This window comes from Chaetura pelagica, unplaced genomic scaffold, assembly GCF_000747805.2.
Source record: "Chaetura pelagica isolate M959 unplaced genomic scaffold, ChaPel_1.0 scaffold222, whole genome shotgun sequence".
NCBI classification, from domain to species: domain Eukaryota; kingdom Metazoa; phylum Chordata; class Aves; order Apodiformes; family Apodidae; genus Chaetura; species Chaetura pelagica.
The window spans coordinates 3,602,684-3,620,207 of NW_009952711.1; the positions used below are offsets into that span (position 1 = coordinate 3,602,684).

The 17,524-nt window shown below is 36.1% G+C and overlaps 1 protein-coding gene across 1 annotated transcript in view; it reads right to left on the bottom strand.

Annotated features, from left to right (window-relative positions):
* The window catches only part of FAM189A1 (family with sequence similarity 189, member A1), a 91,873-nt gene that overhangs the window by 31,792 nt on the left and 42,557 nt on the right, over positions 1–17,524 (bottom strand). Inside the window, exons 4-5 of the mRNA XM_009994522.1 lie at positions 17,326–17,436; positions 6,307–6,438 (exon numbers count right to left, since the gene is read on the bottom strand). Of these exons, the coding sequence (XP_009992824.1) occupies positions 6,307–6,438; positions 17,326–17,436 (243 nt within the window). The remainder of the gene's footprint in view (positions 1–6,306; positions 6,439–17,325; positions 17,437–17,524) is intronic.

Consider the following 17,524-nt stretch of genomic DNA (forward strand, 5'->3'; position numbering starts at 1 on the left):
CTGTGAAGATGGTTTCTTTTCCCCTTGATTGACTTCAATTACAGTGCTTCATTTCTTATACTACTATAACCTGAAAAGAGATAATGAGCAGTAAAGCTTTTTCACCCATGAAATTAGTGTCTGTGTACCTCTTAATCATGAATTCAAGGACAACAAATCCTTTTAACACAAATTATAACTTCAGTTGTTCTAACTGGATAGGTCTGAAAAACACGAGAGAAAATAGCTGCTTTAATTGGACAGAAGACTATCTTTGCTTACAAAGAATCAATTCTGAACCATAGGGGTCTCAAATGCAGATTGAAGTGTAAATGGAGAAATGGCTTGTGCTTCCCAAAGTAGATTCAAGGTATGAAAGTACAATATAATACACCACTTCTTATGGGTTTAAAATATTTACTATATTTTTAAGGAAGTAGTTCACAGCTGCTGCTTAAGAAACACACTCAAAAAGGTCTTCTCTGACAGATACAAGTTTGCATATCTCTCATCAGCTCAGGTGTCTGTGTTAAATTTTACCCTGGATTTAAGTTAGAGTCTTGAAAGACTAGGGTTCCATAAAATAACTGGAAAACCATGCAATAACCAGATTCCAGTTATTCAAAGAGCCAGTTTCTAGCCATAAGAAAAGTGACCACATTGCCTTATTGCCTCAGTTAGGAAAAAAAAATTCCAAGGAAGAAAAAGTATGAGAAGACTATGTCTGTTACACAATGGTTACTTAGAATTTTGGAATATTTGTAGGTCAGCTATTCAGATTACAAAGCCCACATTGAACTGCTCTATTTTTTATGGTACCTAGTAAATACACTCTGAGCATAGAAGATATTCTCAGTTCACTGTTAAGGAACAGGAAACAACTTCAGCATCTAAAAATATGCTAGAAAGTTACTTATTCTACACTTCATCCAACTTTAAGCAGATAATGAAGTCTATTGGGTAAATCATTCAGCAAAATTAAGTACTTTGCATGTGGTCATACAGGGCATCTGAGGAAAATCTATTCTCATAACATGTCAGGAGTCATCACACCCTCTGTCCTGTCACGTGAATGTATGTTCTTCTGAATGAACATAGGATTCAAAGGAGAGGAAAGGAAAGATTCACAGAGAAGACTGCAAGAACCCCAAGTTATGTAAATCTAATAATTATGTCTAGCTTACAAAATAATTAATTGAATTACTAACCTGGAAAATGTATTCACTATTTATACTGTACTTCAATTTTAGCAGCTCCAAACCAAATATTTATACAGAAAATAGAGTGGGGAAACAGCATTTCCCCCTAGTCTGTATAGTAACAAAAACATTCTACAGAAGCACTTTAAATAGGTAGGGAGCAATTATTTAAATAGCAAATTCATAAATTAGTATACATGACTGCAGGTATTCTGGGGTGTTCAAGTAATTAAAAATATCCTACTGGATCATTACTAATCCAAAGCATCATAACATTCTCCTCTTACATGAAAAAGACAGTAAAAATAATTATGAAATAATTTTATCTTCTAAACACCTAACTTCATCCTCTCAAAATACAATCTCAAGAAGATAAGATTTGTTGCACATGTCTTTTATAATTATACTTATATAAATATATCATATATGTAAATATTCTGAGCTTGGAAAGAAGGAAGAATTTCCACAGATTAGAGCTGCCAGGAAAATTCAATCCCCAAGTTTTAATTAATATGACAAGAAAAACTCAGATCCTTCACATTTCATCTAGAAACAAACACATTCAGTGGAGGGTACTGTGTCAGCAGTTTATGCTTACTCAAGAGGTAATGCTGATAAAAAAAGGCATCTCACTCATACTGGTCTCATCCTGGAAAAGACTTTGCTTGTTGCCTGAAGTATAATCAGTAATATGAACCAGAGCTGATAAAGTTTTATAACTAGGTCTTGGCATGTTTGTTTACATACATGTGTGTGTATGTAAAAATAAGATTTACCATCCTGCAGTTTTTCTGGTTTTACCCAAATAAAAGCCAACTTGAACAGCAATATCAGATGACTGACAGACAGTCAAGAAAGTAATACACTGCTGAGAAAACCAAGGCTAAGTTGACTGGCAGTTTTATCTAATACACTGCTTTTAAATCTTCATCAATTTATGAGTCTCTAAGAAATTTTCTAGTGGAGCCTCAGATCTTTAATTAATTCAAGCCTATGTATAACAGGTTTGTATTTCGGTCCTCTTTCACAGTTGCCTTAGTGGTCCATGAACCCTGGCACCTTTGGCCACAAACTTCTACTTTAGACATTAGAATCACTCCTCTCTAGTTTGGACAGAAGGTAAGAGCAAGAAGAGTTCAACTGAAGTTCTCAGAAAGTGAAAAAAATACTCAGCTGCTTCCAAGCACAAGATAAGCTAAAGTTACACAGTATTATTTGCAAAAAAACTCCTGGTCCTGGCAAACAACTGATCTCTAGTGACTTTTTCAGATATTTAAATAATAACCCTTTAATGTTTTATCCAAGAGTTTTCTTATGTTGGATCTCTCAAGAATATAAAATACCAAGTTCTTCAGGATTCAAATAGTTGTAAGGTAAGGCACTCTATGTATTGCTAAAATAAAACATTTTACCATAGCTTCATGCTCCAGGTAGTATTTTTCTTTTAGGAACTTTACTGTAAGTGAAAAAGTTCTCTCTTTACTGTAAGAATAATTTTGTCTTTACCTCAGTTCCTAATACAAAAGAACATCTGTATAAAATGTAAGTAGCAGAGGACTAATTATTTCTATTATTTCATCCCATAAAAATGATTTCTCAAAAATCATTAAATATTAAAACGGATGTCCTGAGGCAAATTTCCTTGTATAACAGTAACCCCTCATAAATTTGTAAAACCATCACTTATATTTGATTATCAACACAAAATTTCCTTAAACCAGAGTTTGCCTACATTCATTACCATTCACATTCATGAAGCTGGACCTAGCATTCAACTGGCAGGAGTGTCTAGTGCAGTACATACATCAGTGTTCCTTTGAAGTCTGCATCTTGATTTGCATTATTGCCTGGTATGAGATATGAAGTTCAGCATATAAAGTGGCTAACACAGTAGCTTAATTCAATCTAAGAGTGAATGTTGCTGTTGAAAGAGACAACTCGGAAGGATGAGACCAGCAGATGCTCCTCTTGGCATCTTGGCTATAGCCTTTCACTACATTCTTCTGGCAGATGAAGATTTGGAATCTCAGTAATCCCAAAGGTAGAGCTGTGTGACAGAGAAAAGTGTAGATCTTAGTGCAGCATGGCCTTCACTAAAAGCTCAGTGTGGACGCAGTGTAGTTTTGGACTGGATCACTGTCAAATTCAAACCACCAAACTCACTGGCAGCAAACAGCCAGATACAGAACTGCCCCTTCTGGTTGCAGCCCTGTGGAAAGCAGATTAAGTTGATGCAAGTGAAACTGCACCTTAAGGCCATCAGATGTACAGAAATGAGACTATTCCTAACAAGCCTTTCTTACTCTTTTTGCTAATTTTGTATATAGAAAGGATATGCTTTTACCTTAATTTGGCTTGAATTAAGTCAGGTAACTTCCCAACATAGGGCAAAATTGTCCTACAAGTGCAATTACTGTTAAAATTAACATAACTGAGGCACCAACATTCCTTAGCAGCACAGAATATTGACCCTGAGTAACAAGAAAGCCAGGAACCTTATTTTCAGGGGCAGTTTAGGAGCTATTAACTCAGGAAACGATTCAGAAAATGCATCTTCTGATGGAAAAAAATAACCATTGAGTCTCTCAATTGTAAAACAGAGTAGATGGATCAGACTTTGGTGTCTGCAAATCTTAATGGTAGTTTGTCACATCAAGCAAATGTGCTATTTTTACTGGAGATGTGCTGCAGGTATTGTATCTTATCAATAGAACTCTAAACTCACCAATTCACTGTCCTTGAAATGGGTGGAGCCCCCAATTCTTACATAACAGTGAAATAGCTTAATATTTTTATCCATTTTACTGTAACATAAAATTTTGTGCTCAAATTTCAATATTCAAGTAATCATTCAATGTAGCCCTTATCTCACAGATCACATTCAGTCAGCTTTTGCAATCTATATTCATATCTGTTGTGTACATATATGTGATGATAGATATTGCAGATTCAGACTTTGAAAGGAAGAGGCACATATTAATTTACAAAGCAGCATAAAGAGATCAGAGCAGAGATGGCAAAAATGAATGAAAAAAAAAAAAACTTAGAAATTTTTTCAAAGCAACCTTAAAAAAACCCCAATCACCCAGTATCATGCAAGGCATGATCCCAGCACAATTTAGCATACACAAGACTGGTACCCACTGTTATTTTTCCTTGTCCTGTTTGACTGACTGGGAGCAAGACCAGACAGGCAATACATGCACAATTGTTCTGTTCACAATGCAGCTCCCACAGTTGCCACCTAATGAGCTGCCATCTTTTTTTCTTATGGGCTTAGTAGGATGCTGTTCTTAAATATGCAGCCAGGAATACAGAGCTCTCAAAGCCAAATAGAAAGCAAATGTAGAATTAAAACTGAAAAAAGTTAAAGGAAAGTTTCTGAAGAAGTTATTTTCTGAACTATTTTCTCTTAAATGAAAAATTCTGAACATAATTAAATCTGCACTCAGACTATGCCCAGAGGAACTCCTGTGCTTAAATCAGTCCTTCGCTAGTGCAAGCAGACATGTCATCAATTCCTTTTATAAATCATTGAGCTACATTTTAAAATAAATTATATTTTGTGCTTCTATTCTTATTGCTGTATTGGTTAGAAACCCTACCCTGATTTCCAGCATATGTCACTTCTACTCATTTCATATTCTGACAATGTCCTCAAAGATAAACAGTTATTTTCTCTCTCATTGAAGTTTACTCTACTGACATATTTACAGTGAACAACCATATGCTCCCTCAATCTTTTTTTTTATAGGATCAGCAAGTCAGCTTTTTCTGTGTGACAGGTTCATGGTTTTGCATCTGTCATATTTTGAAGAATGTCTTTCTGAGTTCTTTTCCTGCATTACCTTCTTATAACACATTTCGCTGAAACTGCACCGCTGAATACAGTCCTGAATTTAGCATTTTGAGTAGCAGTTTATTATTATTATTATTTGACCAACAATGACAAGTTATGCTTCTTCTCCACCTGCTAAATTCCTGCTACACAATAGGGTTTTGCTCTTTATCATCCTCGTTAAAACCTGGGTCAGAGCTCTTAATTTTGGGGTCATTATATTTTTTCCTGTTTCTAACTTATCCTTATTACTCAGTAATATTTTTCCTTTTTTTTTTTTTTTTAATTTTCCTTAACAGAGTTGAAGAACATTTAGATATTCATTTTATACCTTTTCAGGATTTCTACCTGCTCTGAACAGGTTCCAGTATCAATATAACTTAGTATTTTTAGGCCTCACATAGTCTGAATATCTAAGATACTTATCACATTGAATTTCACTACTTTTATTCATTATACTTCATTCATTATATACTTTATATTCCTATTCCATTATATTCAATTAACTTTACTAAAATACATACTTTGAAATTGAGAGCTGTGGATGCAGAGATAGTTTTGTGAGACATATCTGTCTCTCAGGCTAGGGCACTTTCCTCTAACCAGTTCTTGAATGGATCCCTTACCATTTTCTGTAACTGTAACACCACTGTAACATCACACCTGACAATGAAGTGATGATGTGGGCAATTACACTGGGATATAACTCACTCGTAAAATGTTCTTCGTATTTCCTCTCAGATTTCTCTAGGTAGTGGTAAAACACAATTCTACAGAATTTTAACTTCTTATAATATTGCAGAACAGTCTATAAACATATTTCCAGTGTTGTCCCAAAAGAACACTTACTATTCTAGCCCAAAGTAACTTCCATCTGAAACACTGCTAATACTTTGTGTTGGCAGTGCATCGTTAAGCACTTCATTATCTCTTTGCAATCTACCATGACACTACTAAACAACATCAATCACCACCTCTGATTCTAGCTTTCTTTAACAGTAACATGAAAGATACCTGTTCGTAAGATACCTTCCAGCATCCATCATTAACTAATTCTAACTTCTGTTTCTTAAACAACCTCCAACAAAATAGCTACCTATACAGATATTAAGTGTGTAACATAAAACCATTTTAATGCACAGAAGCATTAATTTCTGTTGATTGAAGATTTTTTTTTTATGTAAGAGTGTATGAACATAGCAAACACCAGCTAGTCCTTTCATCACATCTGTCTTGCTAAGTAATCACTAGTTAAAACTGAAATAAATGTTAATTCCTCTCTTAACACACCTTTAGAGTCAGCCTCACAACATTACACTCCTGCAGAGGGTTCAGTTTCAGCGTTTCTCCCAGGTTACTGCAGCCTGACGTTTGATGCTGCATTTCACAGCACACACAGACACCATCACTGTCGAATTTAATCTGTGGAGGGGAAAAAAAAAAGGTCAGAGAAAATATAAATCAACAGAAGCACACTTCCCAAAATGATATTTATACTTACTGTGACAGCAATGACTACTAAATGGAAAACGAAACTCTCTACAAGTAATGCCCTGAAGCAGAATACCTTACATTGGCTAATGTAAGCTACAAAACCAGGTAAAATACAGAAAGAGGATAGAATACCAAAGAAGAGTGTTACCTTTAATGCCTGTTTTTGAAAAAAATTTGCTTTACAGTGATGAAACCAGTGTAACTCAACTAAATACACACCCATTTACACTCAACAGGGAAAGACAAAAAATAATAGAAAAAGTCAGAAAACACATGAAGCAGTCATGATCACAAACCTAACATGCTTACACATTCATTGAAAAATAATTACTCAAAAAGCATGACATTTACTTGAAAAAAGGTAACACAGCATAATGAAAAAGTGGAGGAAGTAAGAGGCATGTGTAATCTCATATGTATTTTTACTTTGAAAAAGATTTGCTCTCCATTTTCCTATGTTCAGTTTGTGTTGAATACAATAAACATTCCATGTTTTTACATTTAAAAAAGCACTAAGCATTCTGTTCTTCAAAGGTCTGCATTAAAGCATACCTTGCTAAGAACACTGAACACTGATTCTCAAAAAGTAAATTTAAGATATCTATGAATGATTCTAAAATAATGCCATTCAGCTCAGCGAAAATATTCATTATACTGATTCTTACTTCTTAATTAAAAAACCCAAGAACCCAAATAAAAAAAACTCAATGCTTCCTTCTCTGCTTCCTCAAAGACAAAGACTCTTTTTAAGCCAAAATTTAACTCTACACACATTTTTATCTAGCCTGTTCATTTGAACTGTCATTGATTTAATTCTTCTCGGGTATTTCTGTGCTTTCTCCATTCCCATTATGCAGGTTATTTAAATGTCTAACAATGGGATACAATACCCTACTTCTCCAGGTCACTAGGTACAATTCAATTAGAATTAGTATTGAAAAAAGTAATTAGCATCACATGGGAGTACCATGAGTTTAAAAATACCAGATTACCAGATCCCAGCTTTCTATACTCAATCAGCAGAAAGTATGACACTTACAAGAAACTTTCATGGCTTTTCATATAAAGAATATAAGATTCAAGATATACCGTTCAGGCATACTCAATCAGTCCTGGAAGCCCATTATCAGAGTGGGATCCAAATACCATGTTACTTAAACCCCCCCCCCAAAAAAACAAACAAAAAAACCCAACAAAACAACCAAACAACCACCAAAAAACCCCGCCAAGCCAGACAAATCCACAAAAAAATTCCTAATGCAAATATGCATTTGCTATTTTTATTTAAATTTTGGCTATGATGTTGGCAGTTTCCTGAATAAAGACAGATAGCAGCATTACTTGCAGAATTACTCTCCACTGCTTACACATAGAATCATTCCAACAGAGTATTTTCTTCCTGCTTAAGACCTTGAAGAATGTTTAAATTTTTAATATTATCTTAGTAGTTACATATTTAAATCTATGTATTTTTACTGTTACCCCCCCAAGGTTTATCTAGTACTCTGCTTACATGCTGACGGTGACGAGAGCAGCAGTTGGAAGAGGAGAAATAAGAGCCAATTAAAAAACCACAATAAACTTTACCAGATGAGATGCAGATGAATGAATGCTGGCCATATACAGTGATGAAGGCAGAATGATGTCTCTGTGAGCCTGGGACTCCAGATTGCCCTCTAGCCAGGATCATTTGTACAAAGGCTTACAAAAAAAACTGGGAGTGTAAATTATACCATTTCCCATATACTCAAAGGCAGCACTGGAAATAATTATCTATGGCAACTCACAGAGACAAGTCATAGCCTAAGCCGCATATGGTTTGCGCACCTTTATAATAGTTGTGGGGTTTATTTCTAGTTAGCATACAATTTAATTAGCAAAGCTGCTTTAACTATTTCAGTGATTTATTTATTTTTTTTTTTCAATTCCTGTAATCTTTTAAACCTTATTTTAAAAAGTGAAAGATCTGAGCAATACCCCAATGCCATGGTTTATGATCAGATAACCTCAGCTCTTCACATCCATGAAAAATACAAAGCACTAAATGCCACTGGGGAGATCTTGCTCCTGCATCTTTCTGGAAATGGTGTCAACTTCAGATAAATGCTACAGAGGAAGTTCAAAACTTACACTTTGAATTTAGAGCTGTGTCAAATTCAGTGTCCAGAATGCTGTGGCACACCTGCTATACCAGCACCAGACATAGAGCAAATCAATATAGACTTCAGCTGCTAAAAACTTTTCATAATGAGGAAAGTGGACTTCAGACAAAGCTGTCTGCTGCAAGATCATTTATTCCCAGAGTCATGCTGCCCTGTTCAATGAAAGACAGTCACTGACTCATGATGGGATGTATTTGACAGTTCTAATATGAAACACAGATCCCAAGTCTCCTTTCATCTCATGTAATGAATAGGTGTAACAAAAATAAGGCTAAGAAGATTATTACTTTCTTGGCCAAGATTCCCTATCTAAGAGAGATTCTCAATTCATTCAAAAGGACGTTCCACAACTTTGTACTCCCTTTAATGCAATTCATAAAAATAGCTACAAGTTTTCACATAAAATTTCCTGCAAAACATAGAGATATCTTAAAAATAATAGCATATTCAAAAACATGCAAGATTTGTACCCAATCTGAAAAACAAAACTCTATTTTTCAACTTTGACATATATTTTTTGAGAGCTTTTAACAATTTGTCCCACCATGTACCTTTTCCTTCAAAAGTTTCTGAAGTGACATCTTTGCTAACTATTGTGTTTGAAATGAGTTGAGCATGTCACTGCATTCATGCTTTCAACAATACAGCAGCTGAGAGCAGTTCTGAGCCCCTGTGCTCCAGAATGCTCTTCCCTGCCCTACTGCAGTCTGACACTTGTGCAGACAGGATCAAGAATTCACAGTTATCCTGTGATCCAAGCATTGTCAACTTTTCTTATTTTGTGTGGGAGTGGTTCATTTTCAGTCCAGACCAGACCTCAAAAGCCATTCACTGCATGACTTCATAAATACAGAAAGTGGCATAAACAGAGCCACAACGCTACAGGGAGAAGGAGTTGGGATTACTCCTTCCAGCTGCATATCTGATGTTTGCCAGCCTCAGACACAAGTATACCAGCAGTGGCTCCAAATCCCTGTTCTTTCTCCTCTCTGCTGTGTTTCAATTTCTTGTCAGTTGGCAGAGCTCAAAAACAAAGCTTCATTCTCTTTATCCCCTGTACATACTCCCCACCATCAGCTTTCATGTATATATTTGCATTCCACTTTGTGATTCTAACTTATGTTAGTAAGCCTAGTCAGTAATCACAGTATAGTTTGTGAACTTCTATATTTATAACAGTTGCATAGTATACCCTCATCCAAACCATATTTAAGATTTCAAACATCAGCCTGAGCTGCCTACATGCATAAATTGTCTTTTAAGATTATTTTGTCATGCCAAAAAGCAGTACTGTTACTTCAAAAGTGATAAAACCCATTAAATCTGACTTTTATGTAGCAGAAGATCAAAAAGTAAAGGATCCTCGAGCAATAAAGAACACTGAAAACTTCAGGCTTCTTAAAAACTCATACATACACCCTCCTATGCTACAATAAAGTACCAAAATCTGTGCAGATCAGACTTTTTTCATCTGCATCAATTAATCAAACTCTGTCTGAGTATTACAGGTGTCTTAAGAAAGAAGAAATTACTTAAGTGCAGGCACATTCTCACTAAAAAGGGTAAGTTAGGGATGAACTAACAGTGTTACTTTGCATTCTACCCTTGCCCTACTACAAAAATAAAGCTTCTAGTAAAAACAGTAATAGATTTTACTTTTTCTTCTGAAGCAGCCTTCAGGGATTGTTACAGGAAACACAAAAACTGCATGACAAAATTTCAAAACAAAACATGAAATTTTAAAAAGTTGAAAAAAAAGCAGTGAAAGAAAGTGCAAGAAAGCCTCAGCAGTACCCGTATGGGAAGGAACATCAGTCAGTGATCACAGTCTATGAAAAGGCAAGAGGATCCAGTAAGGAATGAAGTTGAGTGCGTAGGGAAATATCAACAGAAAAAACTGAGAAGCGTAGGAACAAAATAAAAAGGACATTTTTCCTGGAATTTTAAAAATTGGTTTTCAATATGCACAGAATTGAATGTAGCTACAGCACAAAGGACTTCAGTTCTGGAACTGGGCTGTGCCATCCATCTCCACATGAACTTGTACTTGCTTTGCTTTTCCCTGCTTTGTTTATTCCAGCTAAACATAATTCAGTGAAAAAGACATCATCTTTTTTATGTTACTATAACCACAGGTCAAATTCAGCTGCACAACTGAAAAATAAATTCTAAGCAATCTTTCTATACAGAGATAGACACTATCACTACTTTTCTGAATAACAAGTTTGTTTAAAACTAGAGCATTTTTAAAATGAATAAACAAATTACAGTAAGACAGGTACACTCAGTAAAGACAAAGAAATCAAATATCACCAACAAAATTCTATCTTGTGCAGCAACAAAATGTAAGGTAAAATATACAAATTACTCCATCCATATGTGTTAAGCATAATTTTTAGAGATTATTTTTTTGATAATGAAATTTCTAAGACAGAAGTTGTTTCTTTTACACACATTAAGGAACAGCTTGAGAGTGTAACTGTTCTGTACATAACCTACTCTCACTGACTTAATGCATTATTCTTGAGGTTTGGGCTGCAGGATCTACAGCTAATAATGAAAAAAATCCAATTAAATTTTCATAACAGGCCATTAAAGCTATGGGCTTCTTTTTTTTTTTTTTTTTTTTAATCAGTGCTGTATATTGCTAAGTTGCAGGATAAAGAGCACAAATACTAAATTCACAAATTACACATGCAAAATGCTAACATATGGTGAGCACATTTTTCACATTCACACAAAAATATATATTACAGAATCTACAATAAATCCACACTGTTTAAAGCAAAGTAAGACCCCTGTATCTCATTCTTTTTATTAAAACAACTATTCTACATGTGAAATGCTTCAGGTTTTAAACTCCACAATACAGTAGGCTACTATTACCACTTTTTAAACCTTACATTCAGCATACATAACTTTGACAAAAATATTACAAGTAAAACAGAATCTAGTTTGAATTTAACTTTTGTACTGTGCTATGCTTGGAAATTTCCTAGAATATTTTTGTCTGGCACAGTGAAAATGGGTTGTTAAATACATTTCAAACTGCATGTCTACAAAAGCTGCAGTTTGAAGCTAGAGCGGTAGCACCATAAAGTAAATTTGTATCCTAGAGAATAAATTTTTATCCTAGAAGGCAATCAAAGGATTTAGAGCTCTCTGATAATGTACACACAGTCAAATACTGCAGGACTGCACAGATCTCCAACACTAAAATAAGCCATCGAAGGAATTCACATGAAATACAAGCTTAAAACGAGTTAACATTTTTTTTCCTTTTTGAGTAAAAATAGTAACAAAATAATATATTAAACACAATACATTACCAAATCCTGTGCTTAATCATAGAACAGTGTTGTTCACTACAATGCATCTACCCCAGAGGGCTACAAGAACATAACTCTAAGATTTCTTATCTATGAGCACTACGACATGACAATATAAGGTATTCATATGCAAGTGAATCACTGAAATCAGATTTTGAGTAAGGAAAATCTTAGAAGTGAGGTCTGGGCAGAAGAAAATTTTTTTTAAACTATTGTGATGTGATAAAGAGTCAATATGTAATCAACTTGCTCTCATCTAGTGCAATACACTGTGGCAAAAGCTACTTAGTATTTCATCATGCCCTGAAAACTGAAACACGCACTTTGAACCATTCTTTTCTTTTGCCAGCTCAGTGTTTTGCTAGTCCAGGGGGAAATCTGCATGTGCCATATGTAGTAGGCTCAACTAAATAAAAATAAGACATAATAGTTACCTTTTAATTTACTAGCCAAGTACAGTGGGCTTTGGAAAAAATAAAAAACCCCAACTGTTAACAAGATTCTTGCTTAAGTAAAAAACTCTTCCATTAACCTGAAGAAACAAGCAGAGGTTGCCTTTGAATTCTGCAAAGCCTGCTTCCACCTGCTAATCCTCTGACTGCAAGACTACAGAAGGCAAGACAAAGGAGGGAAGACGGGGGGAGGGGGGGGGCATCAAGCTGTACCAGAGAAGGTTTAGATATATATCTGCTGAAGGGTCTGGAAAGCAAGTCTTAGGAAAAACAGCTGAGGGAATTGGGGTTGTTTAGCTCGGAAAAAAGGAAGCTGAAGGGAAAACTTACTGCCCTCTACAACTACCTGAAAGGAGATTGTAGCAAGGTTGGAATTGGTCTCTTCTCCCACGTAACAAGCCATAGAGCAGAGAAAATGGCATCAAGCTGTACCAGAGAAGGTTTAGATAGGACTATTAGGAAATATTTCTACACCAAGGGAATTGTCAAGGATTGGAACATGCTGCCCTGGGAAGTGGTTGAGGCACCATCCCTGGAGGTATGTAGGTGGGGTGCCTGGAGATATGGTTTTAGTGGTAGACTTGGCAGTGCTGGGTTAATGGTTGGACTCAATGACTTTAAAGGCCTTCTCCAACATAAATGACTCTGTAATCTTATTTATTCTGTGATCTTACAGTTAAAGAACTCAAGGCTACTTTAAAGTTCAACCCAAACGTGGTCCCAGGAAAATCACTGGATTCAAGATATTTTGAAACATTACATTTCTAAGTGTAAAATATCCCAAATAGCCAAAACAATTCTTTCAAAAAGCCAAAGGGAAAGCAAAATAAAAACAACAACAAAAAGTAACGGTACCTGAATTAGCTTTTTTCTTCTAAAGTCCACCTTATCCAAAATGAATATATTTCTTTTAATTTTAATTAATGATCACAGAATTTAACTGCACAGCTTAGTCACTGCTTACTTCTGGAGTAGTACTTCTCCTGTTAGAGGGGAGAGGTGATTCTAATCAAAATTGAAAAGATACGGGGTTCATAATCCTAAAAGAGGTCACTGAACAGAACATTTAAAAAGACTAAAACCACTTTCTGTTGACTAAGGTCTTTTACTTCATAGTGAACACCTAACTATCAGCTGGAGCCAGTGCCTTCTTTGTCTATGGATGTGCTAATTAAGCAAAAATTTGCTTATTTCAACTTTCTGTCCCTGCAATGTCACTTTGGTGATTCTCATTAACTTGATTTTCTTCCTTTTGTCCTATGCCTCTATTATAGCTTATATCAGGAGAAATTAAAATTATTCCTTTAATTTCTTTGAGTTTTTCTGCTTGGTGCAAAGGCCTATGAGGAACCTTAACACAAACACCTTATCACAATAATATCCCAGAACACAGATCACATATGGCTGGCTGGTATTATTAAATGATAAATGCTGCCTACATATTTAAACCTAGACTCCAACAAGCATATACATCATAGCAGTTAACAGCAGTCAGAGTAAGCAACTAAATTGCAGGCATAGGGATTTTTCAGCAGGCTTTGCTAAGTAGCTGTTTGCTAATGGCTGCCTAAAAGGAACTAGAACAGCAGACACACACGCAGCAAGACCCATGCGTGCTCTAAGTGGCAACAGCACCCATGGCTCTCCTCTTGCTACATGCATTCCCCTCCACCTGGGAAAGGATTTGCTGTTTAAATTCTACTCACAGAGCTTACTTGACATCTGTCAGTAATGACACTGGTTGCTGCTGAGATGCACACACAAGTACAAATGGCTCTCTTCAGCCATATATACATACACGCTTATTTTTTTTTCATTTATTATAGTCAATAAAATGTCAAAACCAGTAAGTAGTTAAGAATATGTTGGATCTGAAATATTTTGTGTGTCAAACAGTACAGATATTCATGGGGATTTTGCCAACAAATCAAGAGCTATTACACAGAATCACAGAATCCTAGGTGTTGGAAAGGACCTCAAAAGATCATCTAGTCCAACCCCCCTGCCAGAGCAGGGTCAAGGAAGATGTAAATTTATGTTTCCAAAATTCCAGTGTTTCCTCCTCTTCTTCTGGAGAGCTTTGATACTATCCTATGTGAGAGATGTGGCAAGATGGCATTGCTGGAGAATATGGAACACCACATATCAGCCAGAAGAGGACAATGTCTAGAAATAAGGCTAAAATACTTGTTACAGTGATGATCCAGGTCAAAATACTGTGTTTTAAAATTACAGAAGATAGGTCACATAATATAGTTATAGTTATATAGTTGCATTATACAGCTAGGAAAACATTTGTTTTGAGACTATTTATTATTTCTTCCATGCAGATATGAAGCTGTTCTGTAAGTCTTCATGGGAAGTTCTAATTTTAATGCAGTCCATCAAAATAACTTCTAAATGGTCCTAATATCAAAGCAAGGATCTCAAACCGAACCAGTAAGACTAACGTCAAAGATCTTCCACAAAAAATACCTACAATATTTTTTTAATTAAAAAAACCACAACAAAACCCACAATAAAAAGCCTATTTTTCCATAGCACCCCAAAATAAAGCATACATCTTACAAGAACTCCAAGTTCTACTATTTTTCCAGCTTTGCAGCACACTTTCAACTCCCCATCAAAATGAGAGCCAGGAACTTTATCAAGAGTTTCCCAGATCAATATTTTACAGGAAAAATCCTCCCTTCCTTTCTTTGGGTACTGCTGGTTTTCCACTGTCAGCTATCTGGCTCTGTCCATCTGCCTCTCTAACACCTTTACCACAATCACACCAGGAAATCACAAACATTGTAGAAAGCTTAGTGAATATCTGAGGTTTTCCAGACTACCTAACTGATGGATCTGCAGACACACCCCTCTAAAATAGGATGGATGAAAGGAAAACAGAATACAGGCTTAAAAGCTGACCAAAGTGAAGGCATGCAACAGGTCACATTCAAATGGCTTCCTGTTCTGTATTTTTCACGGGCCTTTTGAAATATTTGCTGAAACATTTTATATTATTTTACCTTAGGTTTATTAAAATATATTGTGTGCAAACAGAAGCCTGAACAGTTTTACTGGATAAAAACCTTAGATATCAAAGAAGGAAAACAATGGCATAATAGCAGAGGTGCAAAAGCATTTTGTGGAGTCATCTTTGGCATTAGAAAGAAAAATGTATTCAAGTAAGTGTTTGGAGGTGTGTATGTGCACACATTCCTAATACTTAAGGAATCCTATGAGTGCATACTCATACACTTTAAATAGTGTAATTGGTTTACTGACAGCCAGATTATACTAAAAGAGCACTAACACTGTCCATTTTATTTGTCAATCTTACAATTAAATGTCATTAGTTTCCTGAATGTATTGGTGGCAGGAAATAGTGTTTTTATTATTTACTTTATATCAGAGATTTCAGAAATTAGTTTAGTTCTGGAGACACTTTCATTATTTCATGTCAGAAAATACCACAGAATTACACAGAATTTTCTGAGTTGGAAGAGACCTTAAACATGATTGAGTTCCAACTCCCCTGCATGGGCAGGGACACCTTCCACTAGAATAGGCTGCTCAGAGCCCCATCCAACCTGCCCTTGAACACCTCCAGGGAAGGAGCCCCCACAACATCTCTGGGCAGCCTGTTCCAGTGTCTCATCACCCTTACACTTAAGAATTTATGCCTGATCTCTAACAAAAATCTCTCTTCTTTCAGCTTAAAACCATTACCCCTCACTGCAAGCCCTGTAAAAAGACCATCCTCAGCTTTCCTGTAGGTCCCCTTTAGGTACTGAAAGGCCACTATGAGGTCTCCTGGAGCCTTCTGTGTTTCTGACTGGACACCCCCAACTCCCTCAGCCTGTCCTCCTAAAAGGTGCTCCAGCCCTTGGATCATTTTCATGGCCCTTTTCTGGACACATTTCAACAGGTCTACATCTCTCTTGTGCTGGGGGCATCAGAGTTCAACACAGTATTCTAGGTGAGGTCTTACTAGGGCAGAGCAGAGGGGCTGAATCACATCTCTCAAACTCCTGGCCATGCTTCTTTTGATACAGCCCAGGATGGAGTCGGCCTTCTGGGCTGCAAGTGCACATTGGTGGCTCATGTCCAGATTTTGATCCACCAGCACCCCCAGGGCCTTTTCCACAGGGCTGCTCTCAAGTGGGACCTCCCCCAGCCTGTATTCATATCTTGGGTTACCTCAGCCCAGGTGCAGGACCCTCCACTTGGCCTTGTTGAACCTCATGAGGTTCACTTCAGCCCACTTCTCTAGCTTGTCAAGGTCCCTCTGGATGGCATCCCATCCCTCTGGCATATCTGAGTTCAATATATCAAATATAGCACAGTTCAATGTACGTGTGCCTTTTTTCCTGAGATAAAATACAAAGACTTTAAGTATACTGCAGCTTTTAACAATTTAGAGCATATCAAATCATAATGTTTTTTATTATTCTGTATTTTATTTAAGTAACATACATTTGCTTAACATACACATACCAAAATATTACTATCAGTACATCTGTGAAATACACTGGCTGTATAAGGAGCTATTGGATGAAATCCTGATACTGCTGACTTCACTTGGTAATCACTGCATTGCTTTGATGTGGCCTGTATTCCACCTGTTCTGTTTAAGCATCATTCATACCATGAGATGAAGAAGCAAGGATTTCAAAAATCATAACTTGTTTCTTGAGGTGACAAAACACTATATATACATTAGTGCTTTAACTCTCAAACTTTTCCCACAACACATTTTTTCATGTTGTAAGGCTCTGTTAAACACATAGTGTTTTCAACATTAAAGGAATACGCATATAAAAAACAAATTAATTAAAAATAAAATCCATTGCCCTTTATAACTGACTTTTTTATATTACTCACCAACTGACAACCTTCCAGGGACTTTACCAGCTGAGCATTCTGACAAGAGAGGATGGAGCCAGCCAAGTTCAGCATTACACACACTGCAGACAGCAGCATAAAAAAGGTTATCTGGGAAAAAAAACAAACAGCCTATTATTATTCACTACAAGAGGCAAACAAGGAAAAAGAAATCATTTAGACATTCAAGAACTTCCAG